This window comes from Sciurus vulgaris, assembly GCF_902686455.1.
Source record: "Sciurus vulgaris genome assembly, chromosome: 1".
Classification (NCBI taxonomy): domain Eukaryota; kingdom Metazoa; phylum Chordata; class Mammalia; order Rodentia; family Sciuridae; genus Sciurus; species Sciurus vulgaris.
The window spans coordinates 178,244,943-178,267,373 of record NC_136461.1 but is presented as its reverse complement, the minus strand read 5'-3'; the positions used below and the strand labels follow the sequence as shown (position 1 = coordinate 178,267,373).

At 43.5% G+C, this 22,431-nt stretch overlaps 1 protein-coding gene across 2 annotated transcripts in view; it reads left to right on the top strand.

Moving 5' to 3' along the window:
* DPYS (dihydropyrimidinase) overlaps window positions 1-5,520 on the top strand; it is a 74,535-nt gene extending 69,015 nt beyond the window's left edge. Inside the window, exons 9-10 of one of the 2 annotated variants that reach the window (XM_079141518.1) lie at window positions 3,681-3,795; window positions 3,888-5,520. In XM_079141518.1, coding sequence (XP_078997644.1) covers window positions 3,681-3,785 — 105 coding nt within the window. In that variant the 3' untranslated portion in view covers window positions 3,786-3,795; window positions 3,888-5,520. Of the gene's footprint in view, window positions 1-3,680 lie in introns of both variants that reach the window. The other variant, XM_079141517.1, reaches the window with a different exon arrangement.
* Window positions 5,521-22,431: the final 16,911 nt, after the last annotated feature.

Below are 22,431 nucleotides of genomic sequence, written 5' to 3'. Positions count from 1 at the left end.
GTAGACCAGGGTCCATATCAAGCTGGGCATTCACATATCCGATTGATAGAGATTTGCCATTGTCACTGTCGCTTTCCTGAGTACTGGGTTAGGTCTACCTAGAAAACAAATGTGCAACTGAACTTCTGAACAATGGGAGTGACAGTTTAAGATTCTGCAGAGTGATGCCACCACTTTTCCATTTCGTCATAGTGAATATCTATTGAGGTTCTAAAATATAGAGAGAGTGCAATGCCAGGGGCAAGAGACAGTGCAGAGATGGATGAGATGCAGGTCTAGTCAGTACAGCGCTCATGCAGCCCACCTCTCAGGAGAAGAAAAGAGTAAAAGGTTGAAATTGCTTGGAGCATGAGACTGGAACCTAAATTGCCTTTTTTAATAGATAAAAAATATCTATTAAAGTGAGATTGCAAAGTGTGAGACAGCAAAAGATTGCTGAGAGGTTGGTTTGTTTCTCAGGTGGCTGCATGGGTAGGCATGGTCAGCGATCATTCTGGAGGGAAAGCAGACTGTGCCCACCTGGAACCTCAGAGGCAAATGAACAGTGAAACTGTGCAGATAAGATCAATCAGGTCACAGACATATGATGATCAGTGTGACCTGGGGACCAGCCAACTGCATGCTGCTTGATGGTGTTACCAGGGCAGTGACTGAGCAGCCAGAAAGCAGCTATTAGAAAACCAAGTGACCTGAGACCTCTCCACAGAAGGCTGTTGGCCAGCCAGACAGTAAAGCCTAGAAAGCAGATACTCAGTGAAGCACAACAAAGGAGTGTGAGGGAAACTGAGTCAGCCCAGGCCAGGACTCCTCATGCACAGAAGAAAGAAAGCTTAACTGGGAAGCACCTACACTTCCTCAAAAGGCCCTTCCACCCCGAACTTATTGGGTACATATTATGGAGAAATAGCAATTGGTCCCCTGACAACTGGGGGAGACAGACAGGTTAACAAATCATTACAGAAAACTGTAGCATGCAAGACAGTGGGTGTGACGGAGAGGGCTAAAGCTTACTAGTCTGATGACTGCCTGCCTGAGGAATTAAAGCAAAGTCAGAGATACTTAGGTAAAAAGATAGTGGGTGTCCCAGCCTGCGCCAAGCCCTGGTCCCAACACGAAGATTCTAGGAAGGATTCTGATTTGCCTGGTTTGGGACATGCAGTATCCTGGGACTTGCAGATAAGATCAGGGGAAGCAATCCTCTGAGGGACTGATCAACTTGTAGAGCAGGCCTGTCCCTAAATGAGGACAGACCCACACTTGATGACTCCACCCAAACCAATGGTGTTGCAGTCCGTTCCCAGTGAGCCCAAGACAGACAAAAAGTTAGTAGCTGAAAACTAAGTAAGAGAGGTTCAGGAGCCACTGTGGGAAGAGGGAGATGGAGCAGGAGTTGAGGAGGGACACACAGCACACAGTAGGTGGTGCAGATATCTGCACACTTATGTCAATTTCCCCAGGGGCACTCCGTGCAGAAAGGCTGATGACTGAACTGAAATATACCATGGGTATATCTGAATGTGAAGACCACGAGCAACAGAGGAAGGCAAGATCGTCTGGATGGTGGTCAAGAGAGGGTTGAAGGCAGGTGGAGAGAAATCTTGGTTTGCTGGCATGGTCCTGGATCATGCTTGTTAATTATGTTAGGTATCCTTTCCCCTCTCAGTCCTACTAGTTGATAAATTGTATGGTCACCCTGGGTCAAAGTGCTATACCAGGAAGTTTAGCCTGGGAAGTAAAGGCAGGAGAGGAAGAAGCATGGGCAAAGTTCTGAGAAGGAGAGTGTGGAGGGAATGGGGGTTAGGTAAGTTTAAGGTTTCAGGTGTGCATTGACTCCCAGTGACCACAGTGTCCAGGGCTATGTGACAGAAATGGGAAGCTTGCACTTCATTTCCAGGCACCTCGAGATGCCGACAGGACTGGGGTGAAGCAAACAGTTGCGTGGATAATGAGCCACAGTGGAGGTCCAGCCAAACACTGGGGCAGACACAGAAGGGGGACAGAGGCTTGTCCTGGTGCTCACGTGTGCTGCAGGTCCAGGGCTGTGGGAGCTGGGAGCTGTCTCCACCTTACTCTTTGCCAACTCTGTGTTGGCAAAATAGGCGAGACTGTGTGGGCTCAGTAATTATCCGTTGAATGAAGGAAATGCTGAGTCTCCGGAAGATCTCAACTATCTGAGAGATGGGTTTTATTTACCAAATTTTGTGGATGACAATGTAAACTCACGAGGCACTAAATAACTTGTGAGTTCCTTACAACTAGTTGATAGCAAAGGGAGAATTCAAACTTAGATCTGTCTTATTCCACAGCTCACATTGTCATTCACTACAATATATTAGTCTGCATGATCAAAATGAGACCCACAATAATTTGTTATTTGTGTGTGTGTGCATTATTTTTAAGTGTTTTGTGTCAGTCACTAAGACAAAATACATTAGAAAAACAACTTGATCAGAAGGAAGATCTGTTTTGGCTCACAGTTTCAAGGTCTAAGCTCATGCTCAGCTGTCCATTGTTTCTGGGAAGTTTCTGTGGTGAGGCAGAACATCATGGTGGAAGGACGTGTTGGAGCAAAGCTGCTCACTTTATGACAGCGAGGAAGCAGAGAGATAGCAGTGGGGTAAGGGAGGGACTAGGGACATGATATAATCCCAAAAGCATGCCATCAAAGACCACTACCTTACAGTAGCTCCCACCTCCTACAGTTTCCACCACCTCCCAACAGTACATTCAAATTCTGAGTCTACCAACAAGTTAATCTACTGAGAAGGTCAAAGCCCTCATGGTTCTATAACTTTCCAAAAGCCCCATCTCTGAACATTGCTGCTTTGGGGACCAAGCCATCAATAGAATGTGACCCTATGGGGGACATTGGAGATCCAAACCATAATGAGCTTATTCTCTGTTGGTCTTCATTCCAAATGTTTCCCTTCTATTTAATCCTGTCAACATTTAATCCTCACAACAGCCCTATAATGTAGGTGCTGCTTTTAGCCCCAGTTTACAGCTAAGGGAACTGGAGCAGAGTGTTAAGTGACTGCCCAGGCAATCTGGTTCCAGAGCCCGTGTCATTAATCACTGATGTTTGCTGCCTCTTGACTTGTCAGAGAAGTTGTGTGCATGTTTACAAATAGCATGATTTAGTTATTTCTCATGAATTCCTTTGCTTATAAAGTCCAGATTTTGAAACTGTTCAAGCACTAAATTAACTCCAGCTGAACCCAACTGTGAGTTCTGCTGTGTCATTGGCCACCAAAGAGGTGAGATTCTGCAGAAAGCCTGTTATACACAGAGGCAGTCAGGAAAATAAAACACAAGTAAATTGTAATCTGGAGCAAAATGCTCAGTCCTAAGAGAGGGACAACAAAACCCTCTAGGAACACAGATGGCTAGGACTGAAACTAAAAGAAAAGGTAGAATGTCAGATGGTGAAGGGACTCAGATGAGGTGAAGATGTGGCAGAAGCCCATATGGCACATTCCCTGGGCCTTTGTCTGACACAGATTAACACTGACAAAGAAAGAACAATCCCAAGACCCAAGGTTGCTAGGAAATCCTGTGAGAGGGCAAAAGGCTGGTAGATGATATGTTCACAAGGTTCTGTTTTGCTCTCACAAGTCACAAAGGAAGCTGTCTGTAGTTTTAAAGTCAATAAACCACAAGAGAAATATGTTCTCTTTCAGACTTGCACACCTGTGCCGGTGGAGCGTGCGCCCTATAAGGGAGAGGTTAGCATGTTGAAATCCAGAGACTCTACAGCAGGGACCAGGATGCATGATCACCCCTGATTTGGTGCTGTGAGCGAGGGAGAGTGGGCAAAGAAAGTATTCCTGCGTGACAATCAGCGTATAAACGTCAGCATGTGAAATTAACCTCTCTCCCTCCCCAAGCATTTGAAGAGTCCAAGGTCAAAGGCTTCAAAGGGATGTAAAACTCAAGGACAGTTGAGCTAAGGAAAGACTGATAAAAGACCTGTTGGTGAAGAACAGTTAAATGAGCCTTCCGGATTGAAGAAGGCCTTGGGATAAGATCAAGAAACATTCCATAGAGCCCTGGAAAATCTACCGCAAGTAAGAAGCAGTGGGTCGGGAGCATGCCGAGGGCCCTGTTACTGCACTACTTACCACAAGGAGTGTCATTTCATGGTCAAAATTTATAAGCCAATTAGAACTTTATATGAAACAATGAATCTTTGTATTGTAAATGCCATTGTGTTCTAGAATTTAGAATGCATGAAAAATGAATGTTGCTTTCGTGAATGTAATTCTCAGAAAAATTATTTGATAGTATGTGATGCACTTTTTCCCCATGCTTAATTTTTGGAATAATATAGATATGATCATTTGTGTAAAGGTGTTCCATCAGTTTCCCCTCGGCCTTTTTGACACGGATGTTTCTTTGTGTCTTGGAGCTGCTGTGATCACCATCCTTGTCAATTTTTTTGTTTTCTAGTCCTGTTCTGCCATATCCCTATTTAACGACAGTTGCCTTGCTACGATTTTAGTATCTCTCTATTGACTTCATGAAATCTACATATTTTTCCAGTTTTCTAATTTTACTAAGCTCTGAAACTTTTAAAAATTTATTTCATGTCATGTTTTCAGATGTTTCAATTTGTAACAATCTGCACGAGGCTTTAACCTAGGGTTGACCTGATGGACAGGGCTAGAGGTTTGTACTAATCAGCAGCTCTGCTTGACAAAGGTCTGGTTTTATCTGTGCTCAGGCATTGCACAGAGTCACATTTTGACAGCGTGTGCTTCCCTACAACCCCCCCCCCCCCCAACTGCAGGGATTGGGATAATGAATTCTTGAATAACCAAGCCCTTTGACCCACATGCTGAGCCTGTTTTCCGTCTTAAACATTTTCTAGCCCCATGTTCCAGCGTTTTTGTTGTTTCCAGATCACTGGAATTATTCTTCCAATTCAGGGAGATTATATTAAAAATTCAGAGGAAGATCAGCAAGGGAAGAAAATGCTACTAAAAGCTATTGCATGCTATGAACTACATTTGCAGGAGCAGGCTTGGTGTTTACTTTGATTAGAGCATTTCTTGGGGTTAGCTTGAATTCTGCCTCTCTTTGTGAGAGAGAATGCTACACGGAGTGGCTTTCATTCCCTTCAAAGGTAAAATCAGAGGAAAGAATGCTGCCTTCCCCTCAGCACACGTTGTCAGCCCGTAGAGAAACAGGCCTTATTTCAATTCCCTAAGATCCTTTAGGGAAAATAATCGCTCTAGACCTCTTTGATTTTCTTTCAACAGTAATTGCTGTCTTCCTCACTATGTCATTATTGCTACCTAGGATTGAAGATATAAATGAATAATATTGTGATGGAAAGTCTGTGTGAAAATTCATTAACGTTCCTTTAAAATTTTTGCTTGCACTAGATTTCTTTCTTTGAATTTAGAAAGATCACTTTCTTGTTTAACAGTTTTGTTTTTTAATGGCTACATTTGTTTTAAAATTGCACTGTGATTTTACAATTTATTGTAACTAATAAACATTGAGATCTTCATTTGATACCCTGTTATGTGAATTATGTGTCTCCTTCTAACTAGTGGGACAGGGACGGTGGGGTGGTTTTGACTTGAGATTGTGATTTCCGGTGTGCCATCTGCTTTAACCTAACAATCAGACCCTTGACAGAGTGTATGTAATCAAATCAGGTACTCAACCTGAAGGTAAATCCAAGGCAATTATCCAATCACAGTGATGAGTTGAGGATTGGAAGGATTAAATGGAATCAGCGAGGCTGAGAGATGCTGTGTTTACACCTTCCTCCCTGCACTTCCGGTCTGTACTGTGACCCCTCTGTGTCTGCTTCTCCTGGATAACTAGGTCAACAGGGAAGTTTAAAACATGGAGTAAAGTCAGGGTAATTAGGCAGTTCTTGTGGGCTCCCCTAACATACACACTTAGATCAGGGGTGGGTATCTGCACATTTAACAAAGGGTAGTAGAAAATTCACTGTATCCACCCGCCATTTGTTTTAAGCAATAGGAAAAAAAAAAAAGGTTGAGGAGCTACCCCTGAAGAGGAATCTTTAAGTTCAAACTACAGATCTTTTATCCTCAGGTTAAAAGATACCTTAAAATATTGGTTATTTTTCTTCTCCACGTTGACGGACAATGGAAGTTCCACAATAGAATCACTGAATCTTCTGAAAGGAAATAATTAAATTGCTTTCCTAGTCAGCAGGAAGTTCTTACTCAGCCTTTAGCATTCAGATGAAATGCCACCCTCTCTGGGAGACTTTCCAAGATCCAATGACTGGGTCCTGTGCCTGATTTATGCTTCTCCATGGTGGTGCCCAGCGTGGGCGCCATCGTGGTACCTTACCTCACCTACCTACAGCGGGAGCTGTGTTTTGGTGAGTTCCACAGTTGTGGCCTCAACCAACTGTAGATCAAAAATATTTCTTAAAAAATCACACCTGTACTGAACACATACAGACTTTTTTCTTGTCCTTATTTGCTAAACAATACAATAAACATAGTGTTTACATTATATTGAATATTGCAAGTAATATAGAGATGATTTAAACCATAAGGGAGAGTCTACTTAAGTTGTGTGCACATACTCAGCCATTTTATATAGGAAACTTGAGCATTCTCAGATCTGAGGGATCCTTGGGGACCCCAGAACCAATCACCCACATATGCTGAGGAACAGTAGAAGTTATTGGCTTTGCCTCTGTCTCCTTCAGGAAACTGAAAGCTCATGCAGGGCAAGACCTGCCTGGTTCCCCAGCACCTAGCAGAGAGCCTGGCTACTGATGGGCATTCAGTGGATACCTATATTTTTTAAATAAAAGAAAAAGTGTAAGAGTTTCTGCTAAGTTTTTAAATTGATATAGATAAAGTTAGTGAGAACTTACAACAAAATAGGAAGAAACTTCATGGAGTATGTTTCTGTAAGGGCACTATCTGTAGAGATCACGGGGTCATCGTTGTCTGTTTGATAGCTCTGTTTGGGAGAATGAAATAGCTATAGAGTCAATTGAAATGAATGCAAGGCTCCCCTTGTTGCTTTATTTGGTTTTGTTGCCAGTGTTTTTGTTGAGATCATAGTTCTAAATAATACTATAAGGCAATGGGAAAACATAATTCATGCTATCAATATTTAATGCCATATTTTTCAAGATTGCCACTGGTGTACAAAATAAGATCTCTGTCCCTGAACAATTGCTTGTTTGAGGTCTGCACAAAGGATGGATGGAACAAGAATTTCTTCTGCACGTTCACTTCCACTGAACTTCCTCCAAGGAGGCATGAGGAGGAAATAAAATGCAGGCTCTAAACGGTGTCCTCTGCTCACTACAAGTGAGGCCCTGAGCAACTTTTAAAATTAAAATGTGAGATTATCGAAACTTGCCAAAAGATAAAAATTAACATAAATCACCCTTTTGTATTTTTCCAGTTAAGAATTGAGATTTTCCTCTCACTCTGTTCATTTCCCTTTCCCCTCCCTGGGCACCCAGCAGCTCCAGTCTGCTGTTTCATTTCCACATACATCTTTTATACCTTTTATACATGTACTTGTCCCCAAGCATTGTTTGAAATGTGATTAAACCTATTAAAACATTGCATAGAATACAGATTTCTGCTTTTTTTTTTTTTTTAAATCAACATATTTGGGAGTTATTTGTTTTGGCAGGTCTAAGTTCTAGTTATTGATTTTATTACTGAAGAATATTCCATCTGCATCATACCACAATCTACTTACCCATTCCCTGGTTGGATGAACATTCAGGTTGTTCTATGGCATTGCTATCCCAACACTGTTCTAGGTATATCAGCGTAGCTTTCTGTGGGTATGCATGTGAGTTTCTCTAGAGTCTGTACCTTCAGTGCAAGGAGCAGAACCGACAGATCTAACGTGTGCACATTCTTGCCTTACTTAGAAACTGACAAATGGTTCTCCAAGGATTTTGTGAATCTGATACCTGTCAAAAGGATCTCATTGGAGTTTGATTCTGTATTTTCTGGAGCACTAATGAAGTTGAGCTCCTTCTCTTCGTGCAGTTTACCTGATCTTCCTAAACCCCAGTTTCTTCATTGATAAGAGAAGAATGATAATGATAATAGAATCTGCCACAAGGATGCTGTGCGGATTATGAAGGCCAGACTGAACCGTCAGCAAATGCTAGCTGCGATTACTCTGCTTACCGTTAATGGCAATATGATGAGTTAATAACGATGTGCTATCCAGAGACTGCCAAAGCCTTGGCTGCTCATCTCTTTCTATGGAGAAATTTGCCAAGCTTGGCAATACCAGCTCCTTTGGCAGCAACGGAGGTATGGAAGCCAAGAGTGGGAGGACAGAGCAAGTCCAGGCACCGGGTCAGAGTATAAGCGGGGCCTGGTGAGGGCCAGTGGGCATAGTGGCCTGGGGGTGGGTCCCAGTGAGCAGTCTGAGCAGGGACGCAGATGAGGGAGGTTGGAACCTGGCTTTCAAGTGGTGCCGGCAGGTGTGAGCAGGTCCCCATGTCAGCAAGGAGACTGAATGTTTTCTCTCCGTACAGGAAGGAGTGTTCAGGCTTATCACAGGCTTTTACATCTCAGACGCTATATTTAAATTAACTGAGCAAGATACTAAAATTCTGAAGTCTCAATTTCTCTATGGATAAAATGGGAATACAGTAACTAATAATACCTCCTGCAAGGATGGTTAGGATTAATTGAGGTGATACACATAAAGCTCCTGGCCCTCCATCAATAGTGGGTCAGATTGTCCTCTCCTTCCTGCCCTTCCCCCACAATGACTCACTCTCTTCTTGCTCATCGACCTCATATTGAGCCCCCGAAGGCAAAAATATATGAGCTAGATTTCTTTTGATCAAACCCACTCTCTTCCTTTACTTCTTTTTGAAGATATCTGTTTTTTAATTTTTTTTTTAAAAGAGCAGTGGGCTCATTATTTGTTAAACTCCTACTGTTTCTAGACCACAGAACCAAACCCCTTAGAGTGGCTGCCACTGCCATTTGGAGACCTTGCACAGGGGGTGGCAATTCCTCGTTGAAGGAATGAAACAAATTTGGAAGTAGAAGATGATGGAGGAGGAGGAGGAGAAGGAGGAGAGGCACCATTCATGAATAAAAAGCACCATTACCAAAAACCATTACTTGTGTTCAAAGTCAGAGATGCATTTGCCTAAAGAGCTAACAGCAGCATTTGTTAAAGTATAAACTGCACTGGGGACTGGCCCTGAGGACGCTGTGGGTCAAGGTCATTTCCATAACAAGCTGGGGCATGAGGAAGCCTTGGCAGAGCTTTCCCAGCAGTGCCCTTTTGCCCTGTAATAGGATGCAGCCTCCCCAGGTACACAGGCCCTTTGGCTTTTTCTTCAATGAAACCTACAAATGTGCTCAAGAGATTCCTCACGTCACTTACAGGCCCTTATTAGATGCAGACCAGTACGGAGTCCCATTTAGACTCCATCATTTAATTCTCCCTTGGCCTTATGAGACAGTATTATTATTCTTATTTAACAGATGAGAAAACAAAGCATGGGGGAGGTTGAGTCATTGCCTGAGGATACTCAGCTGTTTACTGGGTAGCCCAGGATGTAAATCCTGGTCCAGTTGACTTCCCGTGGCCACTCTAGCATGGTTCTTAGTCAGAACTGTGGAAAGGACCCACTCCTGAAGGATGTACCTGACATCACGGGCACTCAGAAGAAAATAGCAGCATCCAGCCTTTAAGGTGTCTCTGTGAACACATCGCACTGTCTAATACTTCCTGGGTACCAGTCGACATGATCCTTCCAATAACACCACGAGGTGGGAACTGTGAGTATCTTTGTTCTATACATGGGGAAACTGAGGCATGGGGAGGAATATGGACTGTAGTTTCTCAGACCCCAGATCTCATCAGAGGATGACCGGGAAAGGAGTTTCCAGGCTGTATTAAGCCTTTTTTTGTGAAGAGACTCTCCAAATCACATAAAATAGCACAGGTAAAGTTTTATCAAATTATCGCTATAGTCTTGCTGAACACTTTCTCCAATTATTTTTGCATAAAGGTTATTTATGCATTATTTTCTCCAATTACTTATGCATACTGTTCTGAAATCAAAGACAGTTATTGTGGAATTCAACTTGATTCTTTATAGGAAATCTAGCATACAGATAAAGGACATGTCTCCTGGAGTGGTCTGAAGGTTGGGTTTTCTTTTTTTTTATTCATTTTATTTAAGATAATTTGATCAAAATTTGCTGTTTTCTTCCCTTAAACCTAAAGTCAAGAGCCCAGGTGGGAAATGGTGAGCGGGAGTACAAAGCAGGTGGCTGAGCAGGGGCCACAGAGCAGTGGCAGTCTAGCCACGGCCTGTCCCTAGCCACCAGGGACTGAATCTGAACAGCAGCACTCTGTCACTGCCACTCCTGATCACTGCCACTCCTGAACACTCATGGGCTTAGCACCTCTTGCCATGAGGCACCTCCCATGACGCACAGAGGGCTCGGCCCCAGTGACCGACCCATGTCGGCTCCGCTCTGCCCTGTTGGCTTGCGTGGCTGTACAGGACACAGCTCTGCTCTGAGCGTCCATTTTCATCTCCACAGGAGGAGGTGTGGCTGGCCATGCAGGGAAGTGCTCAAGACCACAGAATCCAGAGTAAAACTGACTCGGTCCCACACTTCCCTCTGTCACTTACCGCCTGTGCCACTCAGGCAAATTACTCAAATTTTTCCCACTCCACTTGTCTTATCGGTAAAATGGGGATAAAAATATCTACTTCTTTGGGTTTGGGGAGAATTAAGTGAAGCGAGTCATATCGTGCCCTGAGCATAAAAGTCAGTCCTGGATCAACATTTGCCTCTGTTATTTCTCTGAGCTTGACTGCTTTATTGTTTTACCTCAAATCAGAATAAGTCCATTGAATGTCACCTCAGAAATTTTGGTTTCTTCTGAGTCACATTTGATAGCCACTGTTGCCCAATAGTTCAATTATACAACTGAACTCAAACCGAAACACAAAACAAACCCTCAGCAAAAGAGGGTCCCTAGCAATTGACTATTATTTCCTACCTGGGCCTCAGTAATTCATGCACCCGCCTGAGAAATAGATCTGACTATTTTCTTTTAATTTTCTCATGAGCTAATTAAACACAAGTCTTTCCATCTCATAAACTATAGTATTTGAATTCATTGTTGGTGAAAGTCAATAACTGAAATTAAAATATCTGCAATGAATTCGTCTAAAATCATAAGTGGTTTTGGAATTTATTCCTTACAACTTAGAATAGAGAGAGCGAGCCTGAATTGTTTCCTGGGTGAAGTCTTCATTATATTCAAACATGGATCAGATTTAAATTTTATTCAGATATGAAATCAGAGCATGATAAAGATTTGAGGATAGAAAAACCTTTCAGCTCCACATCACAGAGATGGAGAAGCAGAGACTATAAGGCCAGAGTGTCACCTGTAGGCAACTAAATGTTTACCGAGTGTGTATTATGTGCCAGGTATTGGCACAAGAGATGAAATTGTGGAAAAGAGCAAACATGGTTCCTGCCCTCCCGGGAAAAACAGACATTGACCAAATAATCACAAAACCTACATTTCTAACTGTAGTGCTACAAAGAAAGCGTATGCCCTGAAATGAGAAGCACAGTGATTATTTTGCACATTCTGAGCGTGTCTTCTCCAGCTCATCTCCTCACTGCCTCTTGAACCACATCTTTTACTTTTTTATCCTTAACACAACCAGCATGGTGATGGTGTATAGTCACAGCTCTTCCCAAATGTCTAATGCAGAACCTGGTACACAGTAGGAAGTCAGTAGATGCTTGTCGAGTGTTTATTCATGTCAACAATGATTCATTACCAAACAGGATCAGTGTCATTAGAACGAACTCTCTCCTCTCTGGGCTTGTGTGTAGATCTTTCATGTTTTGTTGTGTTTTTAGGATGAAAAGATAATAGACCAGGGCAGGAGAGAGAGGATATGGTCATCAATCAATGGCAAGAGCTACCTTTTTCCCCATATCCTGGCAATTCTTTCCTTTCACAGTCCATTCTCAACTTCTGTGGTTTATGGTACATAGTTCTGATAACCATAAATCATGGATATTCCAGGAGAATTTGGACTTCTGATGTCATATAGCATTGTTCCTTGTTACAGTTCCTGTCTTGACAGCACCTCTGAAAGATTTGAGCAAATGAAGTCACCAGTTACACTCTTGTGTATGTATTGTCCCTACCATATGCCAGTCTCCCCAATTGAGGTATGAGTTCCTCCAGGCAGAGGTCACTGCACCCCCAGTGTCTAGCATAATGCCAGGCAGAGATAGGCACAGAGGCAGGAGACAGTTGAGGGATTCCTCAATAAGTGAAATACAATTACCATCTGACCCACCAATCCCTCCCTGGTACAGACTCAAAGTGTTAAGAACAAGCATTCAAAGACCTGTACACGAATGTTTATAGAAGCATCATCCATCATATCCCAAAGAAAGAAACAACCCAAATGTCCAACAACTGTTGAATAGGTAAACACATTGTGGCATGCCATATAAGAGAATAGTATTCAGTTATCTAAAAGAATGCAGGACTGATACATGCTACAACCTGGACCAACCATGCAAGCATCATACTGTGGAAAGAAGCCAGACACAAAAGGCTGCATGTTGTTTCAATCCATTTCAATGATATGCCCACAATAGGCCGATCCACACAGACAAAAGACTAGGGGTTTGAGGCAGGGAAGGAATGGGGAGTGATGGCTTAATGGATATGGCATTTCTTTAGAGGATGAAAAAAAAAATGTTCTGAAATAGAGTGGGGACATTGCATAACACTATGAGTATACTAAAAGCCACTGAACTGTACTCAGTAAAATTGCCTATGGTTACAAGGGCAAACTTTGTTAGACGTATTTTATTGCAATGAAAAAAAAATAACTTTAGAAAGTGGAATAGGCACACATAACAACTTTAAAATGAACTAATGTTAAGTGAAGGATTTGAGTGCTTAGGTGGTTAGAAAACCAGAAGAAAAAGATGCAGAGAGGAGGTGCAGAGTGGATGTCTTCAGATGACAGGGAAGGCTTAAGAAGCCCAGCTGCGAGCCCTTAGCTCCCTCCCCAGAGTGAAAGCCAGGTTCTTCCAGGGGTCAGCAAGGGATGGCAGTGTCAGCAATCAGGACTCAACGATGTCATGGTGAACACTGTTAGAACCACAGCTGGAACAGGAACCAGTGGCATGATACTGAAGTTGTCGCCACTAAGCACTTTCCAGATCTGATTCATTAACTCAATAAGAATCCTTGTACTTTACATCCTTCCTGCCTGTGAGATCACCAACTTGTTTCTCTGCCCCTCTCCAAGCTGAAGCTGGTGGGAAGGGACCTCCAGGAAGGACTTTGTTCATGGCCTTGAGACATGACCACAGAGTTAGCTTTGTCTTGAATCAGCTCCTGAGATCATATTTACCTTTGTTCTGGCTGTGTGGCCTGTATAAGTCATTCAAACTCTCTGAGCTTCCATTTCTTCAACTGGAGGTAATAATATTGACCCAGTCTTCCTTACAGGCTTGTCATGAGATAAAGTCCATGAAATAAACAGAGTCCACTTGACACGATCAAGTGTCAGATCCAGGCAGAGAGAGCACCATCTTTAGAGTGGTTAAGAGCATAGATTATGGGGTCCAACCCCCAGCCTTCAGAGCTAGGAGACCACAGCTGGCCAAGGGCATCTAACTCTTTAAAAACGGGAGCAGTAGTCTTCAGGTGTGTAGTCAGAAAAAGATGAGACTGCATCCAAAAACCAGCCAGGGTGGGACGGAAGGGAGCTAGCCATTGGTAAGTGACAGGGACTGCAAAGTTTCCAGCCTGTGCCACTTCCTGGTTCTCTGCAGGGTTCTGGACAGAGCCAGCAGGAAGGTGAGTGCCCCCGTGGGCCATGACCACTTGCCTATAGGAGGGGCCTGGGAGGGTCCTGTGACCCTGGGACCAGGCTGCATGGTCCCCAGCCACAGTGCACAGTCCTCCAGGTCCACCAGGCTGGCCTGCAGCTCCACAGACAAACGTCTTGGGAGTTATTTGCTGTCCTCTCCTCTGTTCCCCAAGTTCTGTTTTCTTTTCTTAAGTGCTTTACAATCATCACTGCAGCTTTCCTCCCTGGGCCCAATCTCACTGTAAATAATTCTCTTGTCTCGGGATTTCTGTTTACCAGCCTTGTTTTTCTTCCTAAAAGAACACGTGCACCCTGGCCGATCAATATTGACTATGCGGCACAGGTCTGTGGACAGGGAGAGAGGACCACAGCACGTTAGGAAGTGTGGGCACAGCCCTTGGGAGCTCATAATAAAAACATTCCAGAGAGAGGCAGCTGAAGAGAGCTGGGCCCCTGGGGTGGGCAGGTGGGCTGCAGGGCAGGCAGAGCCCACATTCCTAGGGAGGTCTCAGGAGGAGGGAAGTCCCTCAGCATCTTCTGATTGTTTTGTCCTATTTTGTTTGTAGGCTACAAAGGACAAATGGAACTTACTGAATCTTAGTTGCAGGATCCTAGAATATAAAACCGTGCCACTGGATCTGGTGAAATTCTCTGCTTAACCAGAGGAAAGGACTTAGAATAAGAATGGGGACAGTGTGAGCAAGGACTCAGCCATGAAAGGCCTGATGCACCAAAGGACAAGTGATGCAGGCCAGGGGCCCACTTCAGGCTTGGGTTTCCTTGCTTCTCAGCATGAGGCCTGGGGAAAATTGCTTAACCTCTTTGAACCTCAGTTTCTTGATCCATGGATGGGAGACCATAATACCTGCACTGCTTACTGTACTGTATTGTTCAAAAGACAAAGGAGATGACCTTGTGAACAACAAAGCAATATGTGGGTAACAAGTGTGATATGATTATAAACATAAATGTCATGCTCAGAAAGCCAGTTGCCCTGGCAAGTTGGTTTGTAGTGAAACAAGAGGCAGTCATGGGAGAGTTAAAGATAGACTGGTGAGATCATAGTGACACAATAGAGACCTTTGGGAGGAAGGTGCCAAGGACTCTAGAAAAGAACTGGGTCCTGAACAAGGTTAGCGAGGGTGGCAGAGAAACGGAGGTGTCTCCAGTTCCTCTGGAGGAAGCTGAAGGTTTTGTTCATTGATGTGCAGAGACGGGGGCTGGGCTAACAGATCATGACATGAGTGTTTTCCATGAGTCACTGTACCATCGTTATTGAGGGTCACAAGCAAATGTCGGAGCCAGAAGGGAACAAGCACACCAAAGCCAAGGCTGAACATGGAAACTGTGGAGAAGGCACTCTGGGCCTGGAGCACTTGGGCAGTGAAATGAGCTGGGTGTTCCAGGCTGAGGAAGCCCAGCAGGAGGTGCGGGAAGAGACAAGACCATGCGCAGAGGAGGCTGAGCTCCAGGTAGGGGCCTGACACCAGCATGGGAAGAAGACAGGTTCTGTAGAGCTGGAATCCTGGGCAGGGTGGCAAGGTGTCCCTGAGCCAGGAAGCAGGGCTGGAAGCACCCCGGACAGGAAAGGGCTGCAGGGCAAGGGGAGGTTGATTCCTAGGCACGAGTTGGCTTGTGTTGAGGTCTTGTTCCTTTAGAGAGCAGGTTGGGACAGCGGGTTCCCTGTGCCTCCTGTAGTTTCAGTGCCTGGCCCCATGCCTGGCACACAAAAGGCACTAGTCATTGGCTGGAGTGAACAAGGAAATGAATGACACATGAATAAGGTCAAGTTAAAAATACCCAGTAGGCTCTGAATTTTATTCCCCTCTTCAGTGGCTTTTGGTAAACTTTGGCTTTCTTTCTAGAAACAGACAGCAAATGCGGAGATCACTCCTGCTACCCCTCCTGAGAACTCCTGCCGTCCAGCATGTCCCTTCTCTTCATACAGCATACACACTCAGGGGTGTCCCACTTAGGGGCTTGTTTCCCTGGCAGCTTGCTTCTGCATTTTGGCATTCTCAATCTGTCCCAAGTCACCAGGCAGGCATGGCTGCACCTTATTCAAATCTCTAACCACGGCAGCTCCCAGCCGTGTTTATATCCTGTACTCATACTGAGTGTCTTTCATTAAGACACTGGCTTCTCAAAAATCAACTTTAAAATTGCACTTAAACACATGAAGGCATGATCTTTTTTAAAAAATAATAAAACTAGAAATATGGAATTGCTTCACAACTTCCTAGCCAAGAAGCGACTTTCCTTGTCAGCCATTGTCACCGACTCTCTTCGAAACTGCTTCTCGGTGTGTGTTCAAAGACAGCCATGAATGGAGTCCCTGGAAGAAGCATTTACCTCTGAAAATAATGTCTGGCACTCAGACTTTCACCAGCACCTGTGGACTCTGCATGGTCTTGGTCACTATTGTGGTCGGACCAATTCATACAAGAAGACTCACACTCCAGGTCGAGCTCACGGAGGAAGCATCACAGTGAAAATTTCACTTTATCTTTCGGTGTCCTTTTTATTAGAAGGGTCCATTTGTGTTGTCTAAGGCTCCTGACATGGTTTTACATCATCGCTGTGTTGAGGATGGCTCTGCTGACCCATTCTTAGATTTCGTCTTGTTTCATTCCTGCAGGACATTTTGAGCATGGTCTCTCTTTCAGCTGCTAACTTTTTAAGACCTAAGAAACACTCAAATGGGACCCACGCCTACCAATTGAGGAACCTCATCTTTTCTTTTGGAGGTGAATGTCCACATCCTCTCACAAACCTGTCTGCTGCACCTTTGAATGGCCATGTCCTGGGTCCTGCATTGAGTTGAGTCCATTCCTCTCTTGAGGTCTTAAATCACCTTCCTGGTGGCACCATAAAGCACCATACTGATTCCCACATTGGTATCTCTCACTGCTAAGGCTTCTACAGGCTCCACTTCGTGTATGGCTGAGGTCTGCTGCCTGGGTCCTTTCCTCAATGCCCAGCAAGCTTCCACACAGTAGACCATTTATTGTGGCCAAGGAAAGTTCCAAGTTCCTCAAAACTGCTAGCCTCTGACTGCATCAGAAGCCCAGTGCTGATGTCACCTGCCCTTTTCATGTCTGCATTTAGCATCAAAGGGCCCCAGAAGATATGCAAAGTTTATTCTAACTGTGCTGCTATGCTGTGACCTACTTGGAAAAGGCATTTTCTAAAGGATTGATTCTGTACAGCCACATGCAGTGATGCTTATAGGGGGACATCTTTGCTGGTTGTTTCCTGCACTGGATGGAATCTTATCCCACCAAAAGCTATGTTCAACTCCTAATCCTCAGTCCCTTGAAGACAGTTAACTCTTCCCATCCATGAGTTCCATTTCTGCAGGTTCCAGTTACCTTGGATCAAAAATATTTTTTTCAAAATCATGTTGTTCAGAATACATAGACTCTTTTTTGTCATTATTCCCTAAACAATACAGTAGAACAACTATTTATAGGTCATTCCCATGTATTAGGTAGTATAGTGATCTAGATGATTCAAAGTGTAAGAGAGGATATGGAAATGCTTTGACATTTTATACAAGAGGCTTGAGCATCTGAGGATTTGGGTATATACAGGCTGCTGGAACCAAACCCCCAGGGATACTGAGAGATGACTCTATAACCTTATTTGGAAACAGGGTATTTGCAGATATAATCAATTAAAATGAGGTTATGCTCCATTAAAATGGGCTCTAATCCAGTCACTGCCTTTTTTATAAGAAGAGAGAATATTCAATTCAGAAAGAAGGCTGTCATGTGAAAACAGAAATTGAAGTAACACTGCCATAAACCAATGAATGCCAAGGATTGCCTGCAATCACCAGAAGGTAGGAGAGATAAGGGAAGATGCTTCCCCAGAGGTTCCGGAGGGCGCACGGCACTGCTGACGCCTGAATCAGGCTTCTAGATGCCAAGGCTGTGAGAGCATTGTGGATGTTTTACAGCTGACCAAGGAAAAGGATACATTCACCAACTAGACAGCTAGATAAAGGTGAAAGGGATAAATTTTCCAGAATCACCTGCTTTCAAAGTTCAGTTCTTCCAAGGATAAATGAGAATTTGCTGAGTTTGTTTCTTGGGTGACACTATCTGTACTTTTGGATGTGAAAAAAGAAATAGTAGAACCCAGTGGCTTGGGATCCTGAGGCAGGAGGATCAGAAGTTAGAGGCCAGCCTCAAAACTTAGCAAGACCCTGTCTCAAAGAAAAAAGGGCTGGGAACATAGATCAGTGGTAGAGTCCCCTGGGTTTGATCCTCAGCACCACGGAAGAAGGAGGAGGAGGAGGAGGAAGAAAGAAAGTTGACTTCTAACCTGAGAAAATCAGGAAAATATTTGGACCACTAATAGCTGTGAGGAATTGATCTTTGAGATCAGGAAAGGTAAGAAAGAACAAGAAGGAGGATCTGTCGGGCTCAAAGACTAACCGAGTTTCATAGAGTTCTCAAAGTCCTCATCTCAGGGTGTGTTAGCTCATCCAAAAGCCCATATCTAGCAAAGGGCAAATCAGAATCCAGGACTCCTATCAATATTCCATGCTCTTTCCAAATTTTAAAAGTCAAGAATTAGAAAAAATGGGAAGGTTTAAACCAATAAGAACTAGATTTTTTTAGATTCCCACATTATAGCTGGTAAAGGCAACACAAAATTCCCCAAAGGGCAAAAGTCAAAAATCCGAACACTCAGTTTATCCTCTCTTTTTGAAAGTCAGTATCCAAATTTATTTCTAGCACTTAAAGATTAGATGAGTTCCCACAACAATCTGGGTTTCTGGCTGCTCAGGGAAAAATCAGTTGATGGGGGGGGGAAACTGAGTCAGAGCTACCCTCTCGGGGGTGTGTGCACAGTCTGGCAAGACCTTATCTCCCTGTTTGGTTTCATTACGTTATATTGTCTACCCAGCCCGTGAAGGTCCTGGAATTAGTAACCCCTGCAACAGGAGAAGAAAAATAGGGGCCCCACGCTGGCTGAGGGATTATACATCATGAGTTGCAGGGGGTGGTAAAGAAAGTGGGCAGAGGAACATGGAACAAGGACAAGAGAGCCGAGGTCACAAAAGCAAAAGATCTTGTCCAAAAATCCAGAGACAGAGTTTTCATCTATTTTTAGATAAAGGAACAGGATGTGGGGACCAAAAAAAAAAAAAAAAAAAGTGGTGAATTCTGTAATACCACACAATGGTGAGGACTTAAGCAAAGCATCTCTTTCCTATTTTTAACTAGATCACAGAAGATGCGTCAGAGGACTTTGCTGCTGACTGATCCTGGTGAGGCGTTTTTTTCTGAATTGCATAAATGCCATCTACAGAGACTAAAGAACATTTGAGAAGAAGAAGAAGAAAAAAAAAAACCTGTAAAGACTACTACACACAGGGCATCTTATAAATAGTGTTGAGTGGGACCAGGGTGTTCTGGGCCACAGATCTCTGGAAGTTTAGGATTTCATGGTTGAGTGATGCAGACATTCAAAGAGAAATCATTCATTTGTTTAAACTGAATTAATGTCGAGTGAATTTTTTTTTTGTACTCTAAAGTACAGTGAGGGTTGTTTTTCAACATAGATGATATGGAGAATCATGCTGATTTTTCAGCAAAACAATTTTTCAGTTGTATAGATATCCCTGCACCAGGAACAGGTATTGTATTGGAGAAGATGAATCAGGAAGGAGAGCAAAGTGTTCTCAATGCATTATAGGCAAGAACCCACCATGACAACAGAAGGACTTCAGTGTCAGCCCAGACCTGGGTGATCTGGGACGCAGCCCCTCTCACTTAACTGATGGGGAAATGGAGGTTTCAAAGATGTCTGCTCCAGCCTCGGTCCTCACAACTTCTGCCACTGCCAACTGACTTTCTGCTCGCTTTGCCTGGGGGCTCTATTTCACAGCCAGGGAAAGCTCTCACGGCAGCCCAGAGAGACAGGGAAGTGACACCACCCAGAAACACAGCTGCCCACACCAGCCACTGCAGAAATTGCTGCGTAAATACCCTCCTCCCATTTCCACTCCTCCCAATGCAGGTATTCTAACCCCTAAACACGGGGTCTATGACCTGTTTAATACTTGGAGTGGACTGTGAGTTCTGGCAGGTCAAGTCTCAGTTCCAAGCTAATGATGTCATAACATGGCTTTGCTCTTTCTCTCTCTCTCTCTCTCTCTCTCTCTCTCTCATGTATATGGTTATATACATTTATACAAAATGTACACATGTCCAGACCTCGATGAGTTCCACATGAATGGATTCAACCAACTTTAGACTGAAAACATTCATTAAAAAATTGCCAAACACATACAGACTTCTTTTTTCTTGAAAAGATTTCCTAAGCAATACAGTACAATTACTATTTATGTGATATTTATATTACATGAGATATTTTAAGTAATTCAGGAAGTTGTGTGCAGATTGTATGCAAATAATGCACCATTTTATATAAGGGACACCTTCAGATTCTGGTAGTTGCAGAAAGTCCTGGAATCAATCCCAAGGGATGATTGTACTATGTATTTAATGTATATAAGTACGACATGTATATATAATAAATAATGTACACAATATGTATGTATTATTTGTACGTTTGCATTATCCCTTATTTGTAATACTTTTTGAGAGATTATATTATTTTTCATTTATGGTGTTGTTTTAAAATTTTCTTTTAAAATGAACTTATTTAAGTAAATATCCTGAGTTAATTTAAAAAAAAAAAACATTTAAGTAAAAGAGCAGGGCCTACATCAGCATAATAAAAAATCACGGAGGCTATGCATGGAGGGATGAAGGCGGGGACCTGTGACATTACAGGGAAACTTATTTATGTGCATCCTGGGGCCCAGAAATATCAGGAAGAACGTTGGGCTTACTTCAAAGACAACTTATGTCATGTTACAAATAAGCCGTTACATGGCCTGAGTCTCTTGAGGCCCTACGTGGACTAGCCTTAGAAAGGCTTTCTGGCCTGGGTCTTTCATCTGTTCATTCTACACATACCTAGGAAGGGTTTCATGATATGGATCTATAGAAGGTGTCATGCTGTGCATTTATTGAGGGACTGTGACTGTACTGATGGCTGTAGTAGATTAACAAGTAGTGAAATATATAACCCCTGTTCATCAGGAAGTTAGGATCTAGTTGAAAACCAAGGTAAAACCATTACCCAGGTATGGCATGTCATAAAACCACAGGACGTACGAAGGAACTGTTACAGTAAATTAGGGTGATTGAGAAGTTTTCACTCATTTGCTTTTAGAGATGGAAAGAACGAAATAAAAACCTGGAAGTTCTACTCTAGTGTCTTCCTACTTTGTTTTTCAGATGCACCTCAGAAACTGCCACTCTGAAGGAGGAGGGAAGGATGGTTTGAGGTCACCTACCTCCACTTCAAGCAAGGGCTGCTTATCTTGGCTGGTTTGGGAATTGGTACTCCAGGATTAGAAAAAGGGACCTTCTGCTCAAAAGAATAATAATTTACAAAGAAATTTGAAAGCTTCAAATTGAATCCAACTCCACTGATTTTCAGATAAAAGACTATTGAGGTCCAGAGAGGTTTAATAACAGATCCAAGTTTCCACACAGAATCTGTGAAAAAGCCAGGACAAGAGCCCACTCACATGACTTCCACCACACTCCTCCCACTGTGTCCTGAGTAGTAGGACTTGGTAAGGCCCTGGAGGTCAGAAGGAAGTGGACTGGGAGGGAAGGTCAGGGAGGGTCAGGGCAAGTTTTGCAAATGGAAAAGTCCAGGGAAGAGAGTATGATAGAGAATGCAGGTGACTCCTGCAGGACAGGTACAGAGAGGTGTTTGATCAGGGGAGGGTTCAGGCAGGCGGAGTATGAGGAACAGGGTGGGGAAATAGGCTGGTCAGATGGGAAGGGAGCTTGAATGCCTGCGGGGGTTGGGGGGCAAATGTTACCTCCTTGGGTCTAGGATCACATCTCAGAGCTGGGAAAGTATCCATCAAAACCATGTTCTAAAAGAGAACATGAGAAAGAGTCTCTGTTCAAATCCTGCTTCCAGAACTGGGGAGAAGTTACTTAGCCTCTCTGTTCCTTGGTTTTCTCATTTACAAAACTGCAATAGCTTCAGGGCTTGCGTCGTGGGGTTTTTGTTAGAATTAAATGATAATACATTAAAAGTATCTGGAATATAGTAAGGATAGCAAATAATAACTAATGTTTTTCTGTGAAGAAAAAAATTGAAACAAGAGAGAGAAATGCCTTGGCTAAACTGTCTGTTAGCAGTAACTGAACTAAAAACTTGGCTGGGGTTCTGGCTCAGTGGTAGAGTGCTCGCCTATTATGTGTGAGGCACGTGGTTCAATACTCAGCACCAGGCGATCCAAGATGGCGGACTAGAGGGTGACTGCATCTCCAGTCACTCCAGAACCCAGGATTCAAGAAGGGGAGGCATTGAGAGACTCAGACTAAAATAGAGCATCAGGGTGAGTCTCCCCCACCCGGTGAAGAGCTGCCTGGGCAGCAGGCTTGGATTCGGGTGGCTTAGTAGAGTAAGGCAGAGCAGCTAGA